At 38.6% G+C, this 19,412-nt stretch overlaps 1 protein-coding gene across 4 annotated transcripts in view; it reads right to left on the bottom strand.

The window, feature by feature from the left end:
• PIBF1 (progesterone immunomodulatory binding factor 1) overlaps positions 1 to 19,408 on the bottom strand; it is a 121,305-nt gene extending 101,897 nt beyond the window's left edge. For 2 of the 4 annotated variants that reach the window (XM_080614305.1, XM_080614302.1), the window contains exons 1-5: positions 19,285 to 19,408; positions 18,203 to 18,517; positions 17,281 to 17,381; positions 15,298 to 15,496; positions 8,248 to 8,367 (exon numbers count right to left, since the gene is read on the bottom strand). In XM_080614305.1, the coding sequence (XP_080470431.1) occupies positions 8,248 to 8,367; positions 15,298 to 15,496; positions 17,281 to 17,381; positions 18,203 to 18,454 (672 nt within the window). In that variant the 5' untranslated portion in view covers positions 18,455 to 18,517; positions 19,285 to 19,408. The remainder of the gene's footprint in view (positions 1 to 8,247; positions 8,368 to 15,297; positions 15,497 to 17,280; positions 17,382 to 18,202; positions 18,518 to 19,284) is intronic. The other 2 variants (XM_080614303.1, XM_080614304.1) reach the window with 1 other exon arrangement.
• Between the last annotated feature and the right edge of the window lie 4 nt (positions 19,409 to 19,412).

Raw genomic sequence — 19,412 nt, forward strand, 5'->3', positions numbered from 1 at the left:
AAAGTGGGGGTTGTTTTGGTTTCTTTGGTTTTTAAAGATTAACTGTAATTCTTGAAGAAATACTAGCTCTTCTACACAGGTCATTGTTTTCCAACTACCTAATCTCTTAGGTATCAAAGTTGTATTTTAATCACAAGAAGAAATATGGAAGACAAGCTAATAAACAGCCTATAGGTTAACACACAAAATCCCCTATACAGTAAGCATATCTCCAGGTAGCAGACACAGAAGCTTCTGGACTTCTATAGCAATACATCTTAAAGACATACAATCAAGGTGCCTGTGCTTAGGAAGAATAAGCCTTGCTTTGCATGTAGTGAAGTTAATTAAGTTTATAACAATGTCCATATGCCCTGAACTGATTTTAAGATCTCTGCAAAGGAACAGCATTATCTTTCAATTTATCTTCAAGAGATAGCTTGGAAGTAATGATGAACAGCTTTGTTCTGCTGAAGCAAAAGGGGGCTTTTAAAAGGATCAAGATACAGATCACTTTCAAGGACATGAATGAGGTCCTAAAAATAACACCAATAAATAAAAATAACTTAAGTAAGCCCACAAGTGTGAAGAAAAAATTGTGATGATCCTGCAAGCAATGCATAACTTTTCTTCAGCTTCTTATTAATTTTTGTTACTGCAGAACAGCAAATCAGATAAGGCGGTTAAAACAAGCATATCTGACATGTGTGAGATGGGTAGGCAAACACTGCCTAAAGAAATTGTTATCAGAGCTGTCCAAAAGACCCAATATTAACCAGTACAGGTGGTTTCTGCAGAATACATGAAGCGGTCCCTACCAAAAAGTGATTCCCTTTGGTTTACAAACACTGTCAACGGATGTTTTGAGCAAGAAGATTCTGAACTTGACTGATCTGCACCATTTAAAAACCAAATTGGTAGAGAAACTAAAGATCTAATGACAGACCTCAGTTTCATGTTATCCTCCATCTGGAATGAATAGCAGCTTATAGCAAGTCACTTGAACAAACACCTCTCTAAATTTCAAGTACAAAAATTGGGTGACATACTTTTTGAACAAAGTTAGTGACACATAATACATGGTAGGGATTAGCTGACCTTTCAAAAAGTCTTTGGGGATAAGAAGATAAACAACAGAAATGCAAGGAAAAGATTAATCAGCCAATCAACCAGAAGTAGCATGACTTCTTCACACTGTCTACAGATAAGCCAGTGGAAGAAAGTGATCCTGCTTTTAAAAAGCTTACTTGAAAGGACTTCATCTTTGAAGGACCACTTACACAAGCCAGCACTTTCTGTTTGTATCCTAAGGTATCTAAAGGCCCTAGGCAAATGTAAAGCTACTATAACAACTGTAATGTGAAAAACAATTCCCTCAAGTTATTTGGATAAGGTGCTGCTACTTAGTAAAGATGACATTTTGCTTCAATCCATTTACACAGTACGTATTCAAAAATTATTGGTCAATACATTATTTATTTGAATTATAACTGCTCAAATATCAGGAAGTTACACATAACTGGACAAATAAGACATCTCTTCCAGCATGTTGATACGAAATTGGTAATCTGTCAAGGACTCTAGATAGGGCACTCCCTGTCACTAAAAATAATAAACAAAATGTTGAGCTGCTTCCAAAATAGGGAAGCTCTGCAAGAAAGACAGGAAAGAAAAGCTTTGGCATAAGTGCAAAAGTAAGCGGGATGTAAGAAGTATATAAAAAGCTCTTTCTCTCTCTGGATCTGAGCTGTCCAGAATCTGCAGTGAAATATTTTCAGGTGAAAAGGATCTTTGAGATCATTGCATTAGACATTGGAATTAAGCCATTTGGTACTTCTGAGTCTATATGAGCCATATGTATACATCAAAAGAGATATAAAGATACTGGACAGAAAAGGAGCTTTCATAGATACGTAAGTTTTCTTGAGACTTAGAAATGTTAAACTGCTGCCCCAAGATAACAGTTATTGGTAGCATATTCTTCTTTGCAGTTTTATCCTGGACAAGGTAAGTATTAACAATAATGAAGGCAGGAAGGCATATATCCCACCTTAGACTGCGGCCTTATCTATCCTTTCTAGTGAGTAAGCAAGTAAGCAAAGCACTTCCTTAAAGAATTGGTGTCAGGAGGCTGGTGAAGGGTTCTGGAGTGCAGTGTTGAATTACAGATGTGCAAACTTCAGAAGAGATCTTACGGAACATAGTCCTTCTGGAGTAGCAATGGTAGTCTCAATTTTACAACATTCAGATACATCTAGTGGTGACTGATCTTTTGAGCAATAGCTTAGTTCACTCTTTGAAGACCATAGAAATATTTTTCCTCCAGCTGGGAAACATTATCACAGAGAAAATTGTTAGGTATGCCTAGCTAAACCTGACAGCTACTGATCCTGATTCAGAGACAAGGTCTGGGAAAGAATCCTTGTCTTACATACATCCAGCTTTGTCTTTAGGCTAACCATAGCTTTTAGATAGCTGTCATACTATAAATTTGTTTGCAAGTCCTAAAGACAACTTTACAGGGAAAAAAAAACCAAAACAAAAAACTAAAGAAAGGAAGCCTTGCTAAAACTGTATCAAGATCGAATTCCAGGAAAACATTGCCAAGAAACTCATAGCCAGAGAAGAAAGCAATACTTAATCTTCTAGGCCTACAAAGAAAAGCAGAATTTCCTTCATAGATATTCTCCCAGTCTTGAGAGAAACATACAAGCAGTAAATTACATCTGTTTGAGGGAAGGTTCTAACCACTTTGGAAGCAAACAACTCTGAAAATAGTACACTGATGTTCAGCATGGGAACACACACATCAGAAGCTGGTTTTGTTTCTGGGAAGCTCCTGGTAATACAACACTACAGCTGGACTTCCCTCTGTCTGTACCACCAAAGGTGGTGGTGCCAACATTATTTATACTTTAAGTACTGAGTACTGTAAAAGGACCAAAACAAGTCTAGTGGAAGGTGTCCCTGCGTACTGGCGGGGGGGGGGGGGGTGGTGGAACCAGATGATTGTTAACATCCCTTCTAACCCAAACCATTCTATGATTTGGTAACAGATCAGTCAGCACTGCGATACAAGAACATGGCTTTTACCAGTTCCACTGCCTTCTCCCCAGTCTGTTGCTGATGCACCTAGAATAAGAGGAACCACACTGGTCTAAATTACAGATGGAATTACTGCGCATAGAGCACCATTAACTCTGTGGTAGTACTGCAGAACCACTTAAGACTGACCACTTTAAAAACAGAAAGTGGTGACAGAGATCTTTTCACACTAGCTGTGTTTATCAGATTATGTTCCAGTGCTAGAAATCAGTCTTCATGCTGTTCTCCGCTACCAGTTGTCAGAAACAGCTCCCCACCCTACTGAGTCTGTGTTACAGATTCAGCAGGCATTGATTAAATGCTAACTCAGAGCAGCAACGGACAATCAACAAGAGAACTTTGTTACCAAGTTGTAAAGTTTTAGTGGTCTTACTCTTGGGATACTAAGAATTAAATGAGTGCTGAAAGAGGCTTTTACACACTTAGGAACTTCTGCCACTTCTGAACAAAGGAAATATATTTTCATATACCTAGAATACAAACACAGGTGATAAAGATTTGAAAGATGTCTTTCATGTCCTGAAGTCAGCAATTTTGCCTACTACAAATGAATTACTGAATGGCCTAGAGATAAGAACATGAGGATTGGTCAAATCTTAGAAACTTAGGTTTCTACAAGGCTACAATGACAATTCAATTTTTAGAGAACCAAGCTTTCTAGCTCATACAGCTGGATACTTACAAACTCAGTTGGCTAAGAGGCCACAATGCCAGGCAACTGAACCCATTTTCGTGCCAGGTGAGGTCTGTTGTGCCAAGAACGAGTTTCTCTTGGTGGATGTTCCCCTCCACCCCCAAAAAACCAACCAAACAAAAAAGGCAGCATGTAGCAAAAAAAGATTTGGTGGGTTCAAAGACTTTATTTTATATAGCAAGCAATATTTTCCTGGAAGGCATGCTAAGGCACACGAAAAACAAGGTGCTTGGTGACAGCCACCACGGCTTCACTAAGGGGAAATCCTGCCTGATCAACTTGGTGGCCTTCTACGATGGGCCTACGAAACTGATGGGCAGGGGTAGAGCAGTTGACGTCATCTACCTGGAGTTGGGCAAAGTGTTCCACACTGTCCCGCATGACATCCTGGTCACTAAATTGGAGAGACATCAATTTGATGGGTGGACCACTCGGCGGATAAAGGACTGGCTGGATGGCCGCATGCAAAGAGTTGTGGTCAATGGCTCCATGTCCAGCTAGAGACCAGTAATGAGTGGTGTCCCTCAGGGATCGGTGTTGGGACCGGTCTTGTTCAACATCTTTGTCGGTGACATGGACAGTGGGATTGAGTGCGCCCTCAGCAAGTTTGCCGATGACACCAAGCTGTGTGGTTCGGTTGATACGCTGGAGGGAAGGGATGCCATCCAGAGGGACCTTGACACGCTTGTGAGGTGGGCTGATGCCAACCTGATGAAGTTTAACCATGCCAAGTGCAAGGTCCTACACCTGGGTCAGAGCAATCCCAGGCACAGCTACAGGTTGGGCAGAGAAGAGATTCAGAGCAGCCCTGCGGAGAAGGACTTGGGGGTGTTGGTCGGTGAGAAAATGAATATGAGCCGGCTTCAGTGTGCGCTCACAGCCCAGAAAGCCAACTGTATCCTGGGCTGCATCAAGAGGAGCGTGACCAGCAGGTCGAAGGAGGTGATCCTGCCCCTCTACTCTGCTCTCCTGAGACCTCACTTGGAGTATTGTGTGCAGTTCTGGTGTCCTCAACATAAAAAGGACATGGAACTGTTGGAACAAGTCCAGAGGAGGGCCACGAGGATGATCAGGGGACTGGAGCACCTCCCGTATGAAGACAGGCTGAGAAAGTTGGGGCTGCTCAGCCTGGAGAAGAGAAGGCTGCGTGGAGACCTCATAGCAGCCTTCCAGTATCTGAAGGGGGCCTACAAGGATGCTGGGGATGGGCTCTTCATCAGGGACTGTAGTGACAGGACAAGGGGTAACGGGTTAAAGCTTAAACAGGGGAAGTTTAGATTGGATATAAGGAAGAAATTCTCCACTGTTAGAGAGGTAAGGCACTGGAATGGGTTGCCCAGGGAGGTTGTGAATGCTCCATCCCTGACGGCATTGAAGGCCAGGTTGGACGAAGCCTTGGGTGACATGGTTTAGTGTGAGGTGTCCCTGCCCATGGCAGGAAGGATGGAACTAGATGATCTTAAGGTCCTTTCCAACCCTAACTTTTCTATGATTCTATATTGGCTCACCTTAATAGTATCCAGACAATAGAACTGTGCGGCTTTGCTTTCTCACACAACACTATATAAAGCCTCATGAGCAAAGAAAACAAAATAATATGTTTTGTTTTGGAGTATAAACATAAGAACAGTGAAATTATAGCTCATTTCCTTTTGACCAAATTAAAGGACTACAGGCATCTGTCACAAAATAACGTAGCTGATACTGGGCAATGGTTGTCTTATTTGATGAATTCATTTCACATTTAAATTTTCCTAAAACTAGCTTAACATATTAGACAAGTTTGAGTTTTCCTTTAAACTTTTTCAGTTCTTTGTTGGCTAGATAGACTTTCCCAAGTCTATATCCAATTGTCTTGTATTTCCCATTAGTTTATTTCTAGGTGGGTATCTACACATATGAAACTTACTCAAACCTAGTCTGTCAGCCATGAACAACCAGAAAAGCCCCAAGCCATTAGTAGTTCATAGAAAAATTTTGGCTAAGCACGTATTTTAGTTCCTTTCTATATTCACAAAGAAGAAAAAACAACATGTTGAAACTCATTAGGGAGAGTGTTAATGATGTTCAACAGTAGGAAAAAAAAAATGCTTATTGTAGGAAGTGGTTTATTATCACAGAGGGAAGGAAAAAAAAAAAGAGAAAAAAAAGTAATAGATTGTCTTAACTTCAGTGATGACTGCATCTCAAGTATCTGTATCAGTAGTTTCCTAATGAACTTTTAAACCCAGAAGAGACACGTTGTTAATAAATAATGTAGAGAACAGAAATATTGCAACTGTTGCAGAAAACTTAAGAAATATTGGATGGCAAATCAGAGAAATAATATGAAGAGTGTAAGTTCTTTAAAAACAGGAAAGAAGCTTCAGCAACTGTGTTTCATGTATCTGGTAATAAAGAATAACTGGAATACCACAAAAGCAGTAAAAGAAGAATATAACAGCTTAAGTAAGACTCTGAATAAATCTGTGCTTTATTTCCTACTGTTAAATTCCTTGAAATAAAGCCTGACCTTATTTAAGGAACTCAAATAAGTAAGTACACCTTGAAACCACTTCTTCATAAACTGCAAGAGATGCATATGTACATTAGTTTTAGTGTATTAAGTACATTAGAGATTCTGAAGTACCCTCACATATTGCTGATGCTCCTTATTATCTGAAACAGCCTGAGGTACCTTGTTACATTGACACCCATCAAGTCACTAGGTCAAATCTGAACTTGCCAGAAACAAAACAGAGACTTTTAAGTCTCTCTGCACATAAAATACCCCATTTCAGGTCACATACACATCACCTCTGCATAATGGATAGGGTGAAGACTTGGGTTTGGGGGAGTGTGAATATGGAAAAACTGAAGTAAGTGAACTTACTCGAAACCTAAGAATCCTAAGGAGTAATTTTTATTAACAACTGTAAGCCCCTTTTTATTTCTTTTTTAACTTGTGACATTTCAGCAACTGGATCTCTTCCCCGATTGGTTTTGGCTTGGGTTTTTCCATTTAAACGAAGTATTCCTTCTTAGTAATTGTTTCTTATTTTAAGCATGATTATGGAAACAGGGTATAAGCATTCAAAGAACCACCTCGGTTCAACACAGGCAACATTCTAGTGTTTTCTCATAAACATCAAAAGCCTAGTAAACTTCAAACTTAGAAAAATAAAATCAGTAGGAAAGGTGGATACTGCCACCATGTGGTATAAAAAGAACAAAATTATATGTTTCTATATTAAAGAAAGGTCAATATACCAAGAAAACTGTTTCTAGCAAAACTTTAATTATTGTTATCTACTATCCTGTTAAGCTGCTGTATCAAAAATTAACACAGATGTCAGTCAAATCTCAGAAGGCTGAAATCCTCCTGTAGAATTTTATTCAATCAAAGCACATCAAATGTACAATGAAGCAAAATGAATGCTCAGGTAAATCAGTTCATTTAATTTCAGTTATGGCTAGAAATGATTACAAAATAATGCTGAAGCACATAAATGCCCAAATTTTATCTACTACTTTTAATTCAATCAAAAAGAGAAATGAAAATTACACGAATTTCACAAAGATGATCCTGTATAATTAATAACTCTTTACAGCTGATTATTCCATAAGTTAATTCTGAAGGCAAGAAAAGAAAAAAAAAAAAAGTAGTAACTAAAGAATAAGGTCAGAAGTAGTAAACTGACAGTTGCATTCAAGTCCCTGCTGGCCACGACTTGGATAAATACACACTGGGTACCTGAAGTTGTCTTATCACAACTCCAGATTTACGCAAAACTAAGGTAAAATACAAATCTTCCTAGCTGTATGCATACTAAGAATATTCAAATATTCATAAATACCTTAAAAATTACATTTTTCATATACTGTTTCAACTCCTTTGCTCTTTGAAAATGAAAAATAAATATATTTAGATAATTTGTTTCTCTGTTTCTGGCATTTATAACATAACTGAAATTATCTTTTTCTTTAGTATAGAAATAAATAGGAAATTCAAATATAAAAGTTGAAAAGCAGAACAGAAGATGCAACTCCAAAGAATTCTTTAAAAATGCATTTTTAGATTACCTAAAACTAAAGGTGAAGCAAATTACTAAGACATCAAGATCTCAAAAACTATACACTGAACCATCATTCTCTATCTACTGCTGGGTGGATCTCCTGTGTCAGTTTCCCTGACTTGAACCTTGCCCTCAGAAAGCACAACATAGCTGGTAAGAGTCTATCCTTAACATTCTAATGAGCAAATTTCACAGTGTAGCTGTAATGCAAAATTAGCTGTTATGCAAGGACATCTGTAGCATGGCCCTCCTTTCCGTCTCACATCAGCCCTCCTACCCCACTAATTTTTATACTGCAAAAAAAAAAAAAAAAAAAAAATCTTTTATATCTTATACATCAATAACGATTTGGAAAATGAGGTTTTGCAGTACATTTACACAGTTTCTTAGTTGAAATAATTATGATGCACAGACCTCTGTCAGACACTTCAGTTGCGATTTGCACCCACTTAGTTCTTCTGCTAGGCTCTCTTTTTTCATCTGCAGATCACTTAACTCTTTTCGTAAGGAATGGACTACTTCATAGAATAGAATCTAGAAGAACAAGATATATATTCAAAATTGAGATTAGCAAAACTGCAATCGCAAAGCCACAGTTTAAAAAACAAAAAAAATCAAACAGAAAAAGGCCCCACAAAAACAATACAGACCCCAGCTTAACATTTTATGGCAATAATTCACCAAATGATTTCTAGTGCAAATAAGGAATCTGGCTGGGGCTAGGGAAATGTTAAAGCAAAGACAGTGTTTTTCTTTAAGACATTGACAGCAGCAGCAAAGAAATAATCGGTTTGTGTTTGGCACTGAATAAATAAGGAAGAATAAAGGTAAAGATATACATGTCTGTTCAACTAAAGTAGCTGTCAGGCTGCCTGATTAAAAAGCAGAGCTGCTAAGGGACCACATGTTCCCTCCCTCTTACTTGTGCCAATCCTAGGGCCTATTTGATTAACACTGTAAAAAGAAAAAAAGAAAAAAAAAGAAAGCCTATTTAGCAATAAACCAATCTAACTTTCTAACTTTCCCCAAGCCAATATAAATTTTTATGGGGTGTGTAGAAATGGGGAGAGATTAGTTTTGTTTTCTGCCAGTTCAGTGTGCTGAATCCGCATCAAAATGCAAGAGCAAGCACAGGAAGCAGAACAGCCCATGACCAAGAAAAGCCATGACACACCCCACACACACATACACTTTCAGCAGTGACAGGCTGCTGTATGGGTTCAGCTGCATCACACAACTACGCCTCTGAAAGACTCTGTCCTGCTAAATTAACACTGAGAAAAAAAAAAAAAAATCCATGTAAAAGGATGAAAGAAAAAAAAAAAATCCTGTAACAGATACTCCTCTCTCTTTCCCCACTCCACTCACAGGCATAGTCTCAGACAAGTAAGTCTCAGGTCCATAAAACTCTTTCACAACATTTGTACTGAGCAAGAAAAAATACTAGAAAAACACAGTACTATACCATAAAGCCAGCAGTAAAAAACAAACCCCAAATCCCCAAAACAAAAAGACAAAAGAGACAAAGAAGAAAGAGCTTTTTTGATATACACCCACACACACATACACAGATGTTATTACTCCTAGATTAACCTGATACCTTATAATGTTTGTTTTGGGGGATGAAAAGAACAGATAATTAAGCACTATTTTCATGCAAAAGCTTCTCCATACCCCTCTATCATGAATGCTTTGTTTGATATATGATTAAAAAAGAAATACAAGCAAGAAAGCACAGATAAAATTCAAGAGCAAGCTGTACTACACTTCCATGCAGAAGACGAGTCTGTTTTGCTACCTGTAAATAATAGAAGACAAAGAAAAGTTCCAGGTATATTCCACATAATTGACAGCATACCACAGAACCACAGAAGCCATGGAAATTTGTGATGTAAAGATAGGTGTAGTTTGCTTTAGACAACAAAGCAAATGTGTAACATGACTGGAAGACTAATAGTAAGGCAGAAAAAGTGAAATTTTCTTAAAAGTGGTGGGGTTTTTTTTTGTTTTCGAGTTTTTCCAAATACTGTGCTTGTTAAAAACTGCAGTTGCTTGAATTTGTTGTACTCAACAAGAGAGCTCCACTTTTCATCCTTACCTTTAGATGCAAAACAAACATAAGCTAAAGCAAGACATATGCTATAAATCTGAAGTAACTTTTTACTGAAAAAAATGAAAGCCTTCCCAAAATACAGCTGTTATTTTTAAGACGGTAACAAGGGATTCTGTTTGTTACATCATAAGTTTACACACCAAATGAAGAAGATTAAGGACATTTTAAAACTACAGTTCATTTAAAAAAGAAATAAGGTATGATCACTTTTTTGTTCATGTTCTGAAAATTCCAAATGACGCCAAACCATCAGATGCTACAGCAGCTAAAACTAGAAAATAGAAATTTTCTATTCTGAGAAGTGAACTAACTGCATAATATTGCTTTATTTTACTGCTTCATTACTATTTTTTCTTGCATTATGCCAACATTCAAGGAGTTTTTTCATGTCCATCTGTGAAATTCCATTGTTTCTAATCGGTTTGCACGAAAACAAACAGCAAAGACAGTTTTGTGGCTTCTTTCTAACTTCCAAACTACTACATCAGGCTTCAGCTACTTCAAAGCAGTAATTTTTCTGTCTTTTCTCTATAGCTTCCACCGAATAGTTTTCACCCATGTGGACTCTTTAAGAACTTGTCCGATTACATCTGAAATCAAGCAATGGATTTTTGATAAATCTTCTTCCCTCCCCAAAAAATACTAATTTTTTTTCTTTAAAAATAACCTTGACTGTCACTAATTGGTAACTATTTAAGACACTGTGGGTTTTTTAAACCACACATACCTTTTTCCTTAAGTTCTTGTCTTTTTATTGTGATTTCTTTAGGAAACCTAACTTATGCCATCATGCTACATTTACTTCCCAAACTGCAACAATCTTAAAATAGATTATCCAGTATCAAACTAGGATGTCATGGGATAAAAGTATCAAGATAGGTGTATCTATCTGCATAGATTCCTGAGAAAAGATCAATCTATGGTAATAAGAAAGTGCAAATGAATGCAGAGATGAGGGGAAGGTTGTAGCAGAAGTCAACTGCTATTTAACTTGCTTGATGGCAAATAAACATTCATGTAACTCAGCAGTCAAATCACACACATTACCTCTTGTTAATATAGCAGCAACAAAGATTATTCTAATGGGATTTCAGAAATAATTGCGTATCTTAAAAGATACAAATTTATATTCATGTGCTGTAAGGAAAAGGTCACCACTTTCCAGGCAATTTTTAAAAAACCTCTTAATATGTGCCCACCACTTTTTATGGAAAACTAGACTTAACCTAAAAATGGGTGGGTGCAGAGGATGAGGAAGGTGCTCCTGTTAAATGAAGTCATGTGAAAGTAGTTTCATCCGTTAACTGCCTTCTTAAACAAAGGGCAAATGAGCTGTAGCTAGTAAAATGAGGCCACTGAGAGACACAGCGATTGAAATTGGATCAAACAGAATTCACAGATGCCATTTTTAAACAACTTGGTGAAAAATTTTTAGGAGTATACAAGGCTCACTTTACTGAACAAATTAAGCAATTCAGCTCCCAAGCAGCAGTTCAATGACCTGGACTGCTTTAAAATTTTTAATATACTGTTTCTAAAAAATTTTTTCTTATAAACAGTAAAAAACCTCTAAATTTTTACATACAAGTTAAAAAAAGTGTGAATTTTAAGAGAAAGATGCTTAAAACATCATTTTTCTTTTATCACCATTATTGGAACTAGATTATCTCTAAGGTCTCTTCCAACCCAAATTATTCTATGATTAACTTAAACAGGGGAAGTTTAGGTTAGACATAAGGAAGAAGTTCTTTACTGTGAGGCTCTGGAATGGGTTGCCCAAGAAGGCTGTGAATGCTCCATCCTTGGCAGTGTTCAAGGTCAGGTTGGACAGAGCCAGAGCCCTGGGTGACACAGTTTAGTGAGAGGCGTCCCTGCCCATGGCAGAGGGGTTGGAACTTGATGATCTTAAGGTCCTTTCCAACCCTAACTATTCTATTATTCTATGATTAACATTAAACATTGCCTAGCTTTTGCTCTATCATGTCACTACTGCACCCCTTTGTGGCAGAACAGTGAAAAACATCTCATTTGTTCCAAGTCTATGTCCTGTTTGTCTATGTTGCAATATCTCTATATACAAAATCTGTATTTAAGCACTTCCTGCTGTTTTTCCAGTATACCAGGTTTCAAATAAAGTATAAGAATTATATATACAATTGCTTCTATCCTGGAGAATTGTAAAGCAGTATTTTATAATGGATAAACAGAAAAAAATCTGGAAATTTCTTGCTCAAATCTTCTTTAAGCAAAACTCTCTCATCAAGGAGAATTTTATTCTCGTATCACTACACTATACTGTTAGTCTGCTCACAGATCTGGAGTCAGAGATTTTATCTGCCTGAGAAAGCACAATTCCTCCTTACGTGAGTAAAGCAGAAAACACCATCAGAAAAATTACTTATTCCCTTCAACATCCTTTTACTAGCTTTTTGAAGCCAGATGGATGCATACACAGGATATACAAAACTGTTCTGTAGCTTCAGGTGAACAACTCAAAGTAATGATAAACAATCACTAAGCTTAACCAATACTCTCATGTTCATGCTGATCCTGTTGCCAAAATAAGTTGGGAGAAGCAGAAAAAGGAGGTGATCCTGCCCCTCTACTCTGCTCTCCTGAGACCTCACTTGGAGTATTGTGTGCAGTTCTGGTGTCCTCAACATAAAAAGGACATGGAACTGTTGGAACAAGTCCAGAGGAGGGACACGAGGATGATCAGGGGACTGGAGCACCTTCCGTATGGAAACAGGCTGAGAAAGTTGGGGCTGCTCAGCCTGGAGAAGAGAAGGCTGTGTGGAGACCTCATAGCAGCCTTCCAGTATCTGAAGGGGGCCTACAAGGATGCTGGGGAGGGGCTATTCATCAGGGAACTGTAGTGACAGGACAAGGGGTAACGGGTTAAAACTTAAACAGGGGAAGTTTAGATTGGATATAAGGAAGAAATTCTTTACTGAGAGGGTGGTGAGGCACTGGAATGGGTTGCCCAGGGAGGTTGTGAATGCTCCATCCTCAGCGGTGTTCAAGGCCAGGTTGGATGATGCCTTGGGTGCATGGTTTAGTGTGGGGTGTCCCTGCCCATGGCAGGGGGTTGGAACTAGATGATCTCAAGGTCCTTTCCAACCCTAACTATTCTACGATTCTATGATCTTACTACAGCAAGATGCTGTTTGTCTTTGCTACAATGTCTTCTCAAGAAAAAAAAAAAAAAAAAAAAATTAGTTTGACCAAAAAAGGACTTCTTCAGTCCTTTCCAAAGTGACATATACGTAAAGGAAAGGGCTTCACTGAACACATAAGTAGGGGAGTTTCTGTCACAGACAAAAGTAGAATTTACCGGTTGAATGCAAGAGGAAAAGAAAGGTAGATTAGAGGTAGAAGGTGGCTGTTACCTCTCCTGCTTCACATCCTTTTTAGAGTCTCTTTCTATTCACGAATACAGTCTACGCACTCTGTGCTGTGACACCTACACTTAAAGCAGCTGGCAAGGTTACTAACTCCTGGTATTTCTCCTGCCCAGCTACACATTCTTTTGTACTGACTGCCAATCAACTCCAAAGGCCTGGAACTTCCTGCATACTAATTGCAAGCAAGCTGACAGATTTCAGTTTGTGTTTAAAATTTGCTTTTTCAACCATGGTGCTGCAAGGAATCAACAAAACCCCTGAAATACTTCTGCAGAGGGCAGGGTACAGTAGGCAGCTAGGGGGTGATGACCTAAGAGGCTCCAGCTAGGTGATCTTGTTATTCGTACAGAGCCTTAAAATTTTCCCAGTACTTTCAAAAGTCCAAGTTTTAGAACTTTTGAGAAGGTGTTTCCAAGCTCATTCTTCAGGTAAGAATGACAAATTATGCTTCTCTGTACATATTTTAGAGCACAGTATACCATTACTTTCATCCAGCAAGAGAACTCACTCATGCAGCATTTATACCTGAACAAATCCACTAAGCTTTTTAAATTGCATTATTTACAGCTTCTTTAATAACTAGCTCTATAAATAAGTAAAATGCTAATACTTTGGTGGATTAAGGTTTATATGTCCAAATCCTCTTCATTTCCAGAAGTGAGCTGGGATGGTCTGGACATGTTCCACAGTCTGTGAAGGCACTGTCTTTTTATTGCAAGCAGAAATCCACCTGCCCCTCTATCTATCCATAAGCCGTAATTAAAAAAAACTTCTTAAATCAAGAAAATGAGTCTTACAGTAGTCTTTAAGGTACACTTTATCACCTGCATTTAGTCAGACAGGAAATGGACAGATGGAAAGCATGAGGGAAAGGTAAGAGATGTTTGCAACAGCCACCTTGACTTGTGGCTCTGGCAAGCCAAGTTTCAAATTCCTGTTTTCAGCCTGCTGTATTTTAGATCATCAGTGTGTACCCACCACTTAATTGTAACACCCCGTCGCTTAACCTGCCTAAAATACATCAGCAGTTCTAGTCCCTTCAAGACATCAGAGTCTGGAATTAAAATGTTCCCCTCCTTACTGGAATCCTGTCGTAACAGATCCAAAAGCACATCTGCCTCTGAAGTTCCCTCATTTCTAGCTGGGGAAGAGTAAGAATTTAGGAGTACAGACTGGCTTCTACTATATGCAAATATCTTTAATTCTAAACAAAAGCAATTTACAGCTTGTGGTGGGTTGACCCTGAGCAGCAGCCAAGCACTCATATTGGCTGTTCACTAGCTGCCTCCAGTGGGAGTGTGAAGAACAAAAGCAAGGAAACTCAAGTGTTGAGTTTTCTCAACAGTTTAATTAGTGAAGGAAAGAGAGAGAATCATAGAATACTGGTTGGAAGGGACCTCATGGATCATCTGGTCCAAACTTTCTTGGCAAAGCATAACTTAGACTAGATGTCTGAGCACCCTGTCCAGCAAGTGTCCAACACTGGGGAGTCCATCACTTCTCTGGGGAGATTATTCCAATGGCCATGCAAACACAAATCACTCACCACCTCTTGCAAGCAGACCAATGCCCAGCCAGTCTCGGAGCAATAACCACCTTGGAAGCCACCCCCCACCTCATCTTTCTTCCTCTATTTCCAGTTTATATTGCTGAGCATGACATTAGATGGCATGGAATATTCCTTTGGCTGATTCGGGCCAGCTGTTCAGCTGTGTCCCCTCTCAATCTCGTGAATACTCCTTGCTTGCTGGGGACAGGGGAAGAAGCCTTGATGCTGTGCAAGCACTGTCCAGCAATAGCTGTAACACTGGTGTGCTGCCAACGCTGTTTTAGCCAAGCACAAGCAAAGCACAAGAAGATTCAGGCTGCTATGAAGAAAGTTAACTCCATCCTAGGCAAACCCAGGACATTGCTATATTTTAAACCAATATAAAACTCAATACTCACAGAAACATATTCAGGGATAGAAAGCTGGTCTTCAGGAAGTAACTTTAGCTGCTTATAGCAATCATCTGTCAACTCCAGGTCTCGCAAGCTACGACGTATATCTCCAGCCCTCTCCCTTAACTGATGATTTGTTTCCTCCAGTTGCTTCTGTCTCAATAAAATAGTTTCCATTTCTTGTTTCATTAGAGCCTGATGTTTTCTTTAAGATTGATTTGAAAACAGAAGACATTAAGTAGCAAGTAACACAAGTGACAAACCTTCGCAATACCCTGGCAAGGCAGTGAGTTATGCTCACTGTAGTGGGGAAAATTTACAGAGATTAGGTAATTAGCACAAAAGTGTATATCACCATGATTACACAATCATACCATATATAAAAAGCCAGAAACTTTACAGACATTGACAATACAAGGCTGAATCTGAGAAGTGTCAATTAAGCTCCACATGTGCTGACTTCACTTGGCAAATTAAGACTAACTTATAAATTCAAAACATTAAAAGCATGAAAAAGCTGACTATATTTCCACACAAACCCCAAGGAACTAGTAAATCACCAAAGCAATAGTAAGTTAAATTTGTGTCTTACCAAGTTTCAGCACATACATGCTTAAGGCCTATTCCACACACAACCCTTCATTTTCTGCCCAGTGTAATACACAAAATTGGGATCCATTTAAAAAAAAAAACCACAACCCACACACCACAAAGACCACTACGCTTAAACAAGCAGCCCTACTGCCAGCCTTAAAATACTACCATTACTATTATCACCAGAGATACGGTATTATGCAACAAGAAAAACTGTGCATCACTTCAAGATGTTTCTAAGTGTTCATTTTATTTAAATCAAATGTAACTGACCTACTTTTTCAGAGGTTTTAGCCATGACTCTTGAAAATCTATTCAAATTAAATCATTCTTCAAAATGCACCAATTCCTACATTATTTAAAAAAGTAATATTAAAAATACTAGCTAGTACTACAAGGCAATGTCTGCCTCACTGGTTTCAAAATGACAAGAGAAAGTCCCAGGTCATCAATGCAGTCACACAAGGACACACTCCGCACACAGTGTGCAGTACTCTTAAACAGAGATGGAAAGTGATGTAAAAGACAGGAAAACTAATGAAAAGACTGGGAAAAGTAAAGTAGTTAAACTTTTTATGCTTATTAATAGCAATTTGCACCGAAGTACTTGTTTTACTGAACACTTCTCAAATAACTCAGATAGGGCCAACATAAAAACATTCCACTCTGGTGCAAATCAGCATTCAGAATGACAGGCATTTTTCTGACAGTCAGCTGCTCTGAGTTAAAAAGACTTTGTTGTAACTAATCCCAAGTCTGTCTTCATATCCCTAAATCTGTTCTAGGCTTACTACAGAATATGACTTTGAATTAGTTACATCCTGTAAGCTGTAACATGAGACTTATAAGTAATGCTCTTCCTTCACAGGTGTTAGAACGTTTAATTGACAAAGTAATTTGGAGAAGCCTGCTTGCCAGTCTATTTTCAGCTATAGGTTAACTCAAAATGTTTCAGAAAAGCAAGATGAAAAGTTTCTGCATCATCAACTGAAAACATTTCTGACCAATAAGCAATCCTAACTGGGAGTGCTAAACGTTACCCCCTTATCTTTCCCAAGTCATCAAGGCTGCAGAGTTACTCAAAATTCTGTTTAATTTGATGCAAAATCTGCCACTTCTGCCTACTCCTTTTACTCTTTACTAGTTTTAAGAACGTTCTTACTCCAGTCCCTATTCAGTTTTGAATCCAGGTAACAATAAAACTTCAGCAAGGGAAAGCTGAATTCAAGTGTATGTATATGTAAATGAAACAAACAAATTCCATTTTTAGAATGCAAAAGAAATCCTACTCCTGCAATTCATAATCATTAGTTTCCATTAACTGTCTATGAATTAATTAAAATTCATATTAATAAATTATTAAAGATGAAATTCTTAGTTTTACTCCCATTATACCTGGCATCTTCTTGCTGTAATGCCAGCTGACTATCCAGTCGTAAAGACAATAGCTTCTTTTGATGGACTGCATCATTAAGTTTCTCTTCTAGCTCTTCAATCTAAATAGAAAGAATATAAGTATAAATCAAAGACTGGAGATTACTTTGGTAATTAAAAAAACCCAATAACTGTACAAAAAGGGGGAGAGCCGATGCCGCAGGAAATGCAATGACTGTCTAACAAGACCTCCAAATATGCCAAATAATAAGTTTCATAAATATGATACAGATTTTGTCCTAATGAACTAAAAGTAAAAAAGAGTTAGCCCTAAACCTTATTGTTTTCAGTCAAATAGCTACTTGTTCAACTAATTTCAAACCAGGTTTAAATACAAAGCAGCAAGCCTCTGAAAGCCACAATTAGTATATAGTAGACCGTAAATATGGACTGCACACATGTGTGGCAAAGCTTTAACAACCTGTCTTAGTTTCATGCATCTTAGTGGCAACTGTACACAATAAAATCTCCTCCTATTAGCATGTAGGCATATTCTAGCCACGTCCTGATTAACAGATCACTGAATTAACAGCCTATTAAGCTGCTTTTATCAGTGACAATATTATTCTTCATTTCTAAAAGAAAACAGGTCTTTTTCTTCTGTTTTTAGAAAAGAAAAGCCTAATTCAATCCCACCTCATTCATTTGAAATGTTGAATGAACTTGTTCAAGTCAGCTAAATTTCCTGTATCTTTGTTTCCTTCTTTTCTCAAAAAAACAACCCAACAAAGAAAAAACACTAAAAAACCCTTCCAAAAACAACTAAGTAAGCTTTCAGCATGCAATTCACAGAGATTTTTGGCAGAACATAAGTTTCTATTATACTTCAAAGAGCACCAGAAACAAGAAAAGATTATACAACAAAAGGAACAACATTTCTTACCTTGGTCAGATATTCTACTTTCAAGTTGTCAATCATCAAGTTTTTCTGAGATAGTTCTATTTTAAGCAGCTGAAGATTATGGAGCAACTCCTTTCGTTCAATCAGCTGCTTGGTTATTTTAACAGTACCTTCTCTTTCTTCAGAGGAAGAAATATCATCAGTTGGTACTGTGGTTTCTAAGCTAATATCTTCAGACTCAAAAGAGCTAGAAATATTTACTTTCCTCATTTCCTTAGAGCTTTTAAGTGACATTTTCTTCTGCTATTTGCAAAGCTTTTTTATGTTGTACTTTCAGATGAGACCCCGAAAAATTAACTGTAAGAATCAAAACAATTAAGTGAAAGGCAGTATGAAAAATTAAAAAGTTAAACAAGACCATTAAGCAGTACTTCCCAGCGTCACATGAATGTATTTATTTACACAAGAAAAGCATTTTAAGAAGCTCAAGAAGTTGCCCAAGGACTCTGTCGCTTAAGTAATTGTTAGCATGAGGTTTGACTGCAGTAAGCTAAATACTGAAGTGAATCAAGCTCACTGGTAAGATGCTATAGGTAAATCAGGATGTACACCTGCAATTCACGCCTTCGGAAGAACATGCATCAAAACCTCACAAGATCCATGAACCATACACACAGTATGAACATCCAATAACAAGCATTAACAAACCTTGCTACAGAAAACAATACGGGAACAGAGTGATGGCCACTTTTGTCTTCTCTAAAGTAGCAGCTCTGGTACGCTTACCAGTCTAACTTACTCAACAGCCACACGTACTTTACAACCGCTCGGTACAGACCACGGCTTTTACTGAGCAGGCGCGCAGGCTAACGCAAACTGTTCAAAGCCCTGCAGGAAAAGGCAGTGCTGCGCTAACGCAAGGGGCGCCGAACCCGCCGGGGCTAGCTTTCCTAGGCCACTACTCCTTCCCCACGGCGGAGGCAGCCCAATGGAGGATATGCTGGATGCCCAAGTTAGCGGAAGACAACGGCCAGCCAGGTGCATAAAGGAGAGAAGAAGCAGCTGACCCGCCGGGTGAGGAGAGCTCTATTCGTTCCCCAACGCCGAACCGACCACTCACTCACCTCAGACAGCGGCGACGCGCCCTTCCGCCTTCTCTCAGGGCGCCCGAGGCGGGGCTGCGCGACGCCATCACCACGGCGACCGGGGCGCCGCCGCGCGCCGCTTCCCTCGCTCTCTGCCGCGGTGCCTG

Source organism: Psittacula echo (assembly GCF_963264785.1).
Source record: "Psittacula echo genome assembly, chromosome: 3".
NCBI lineage: Eukaryota > Metazoa > Chordata > Aves > Psittaciformes > Psittacidae > Psittacula > Psittacula echo.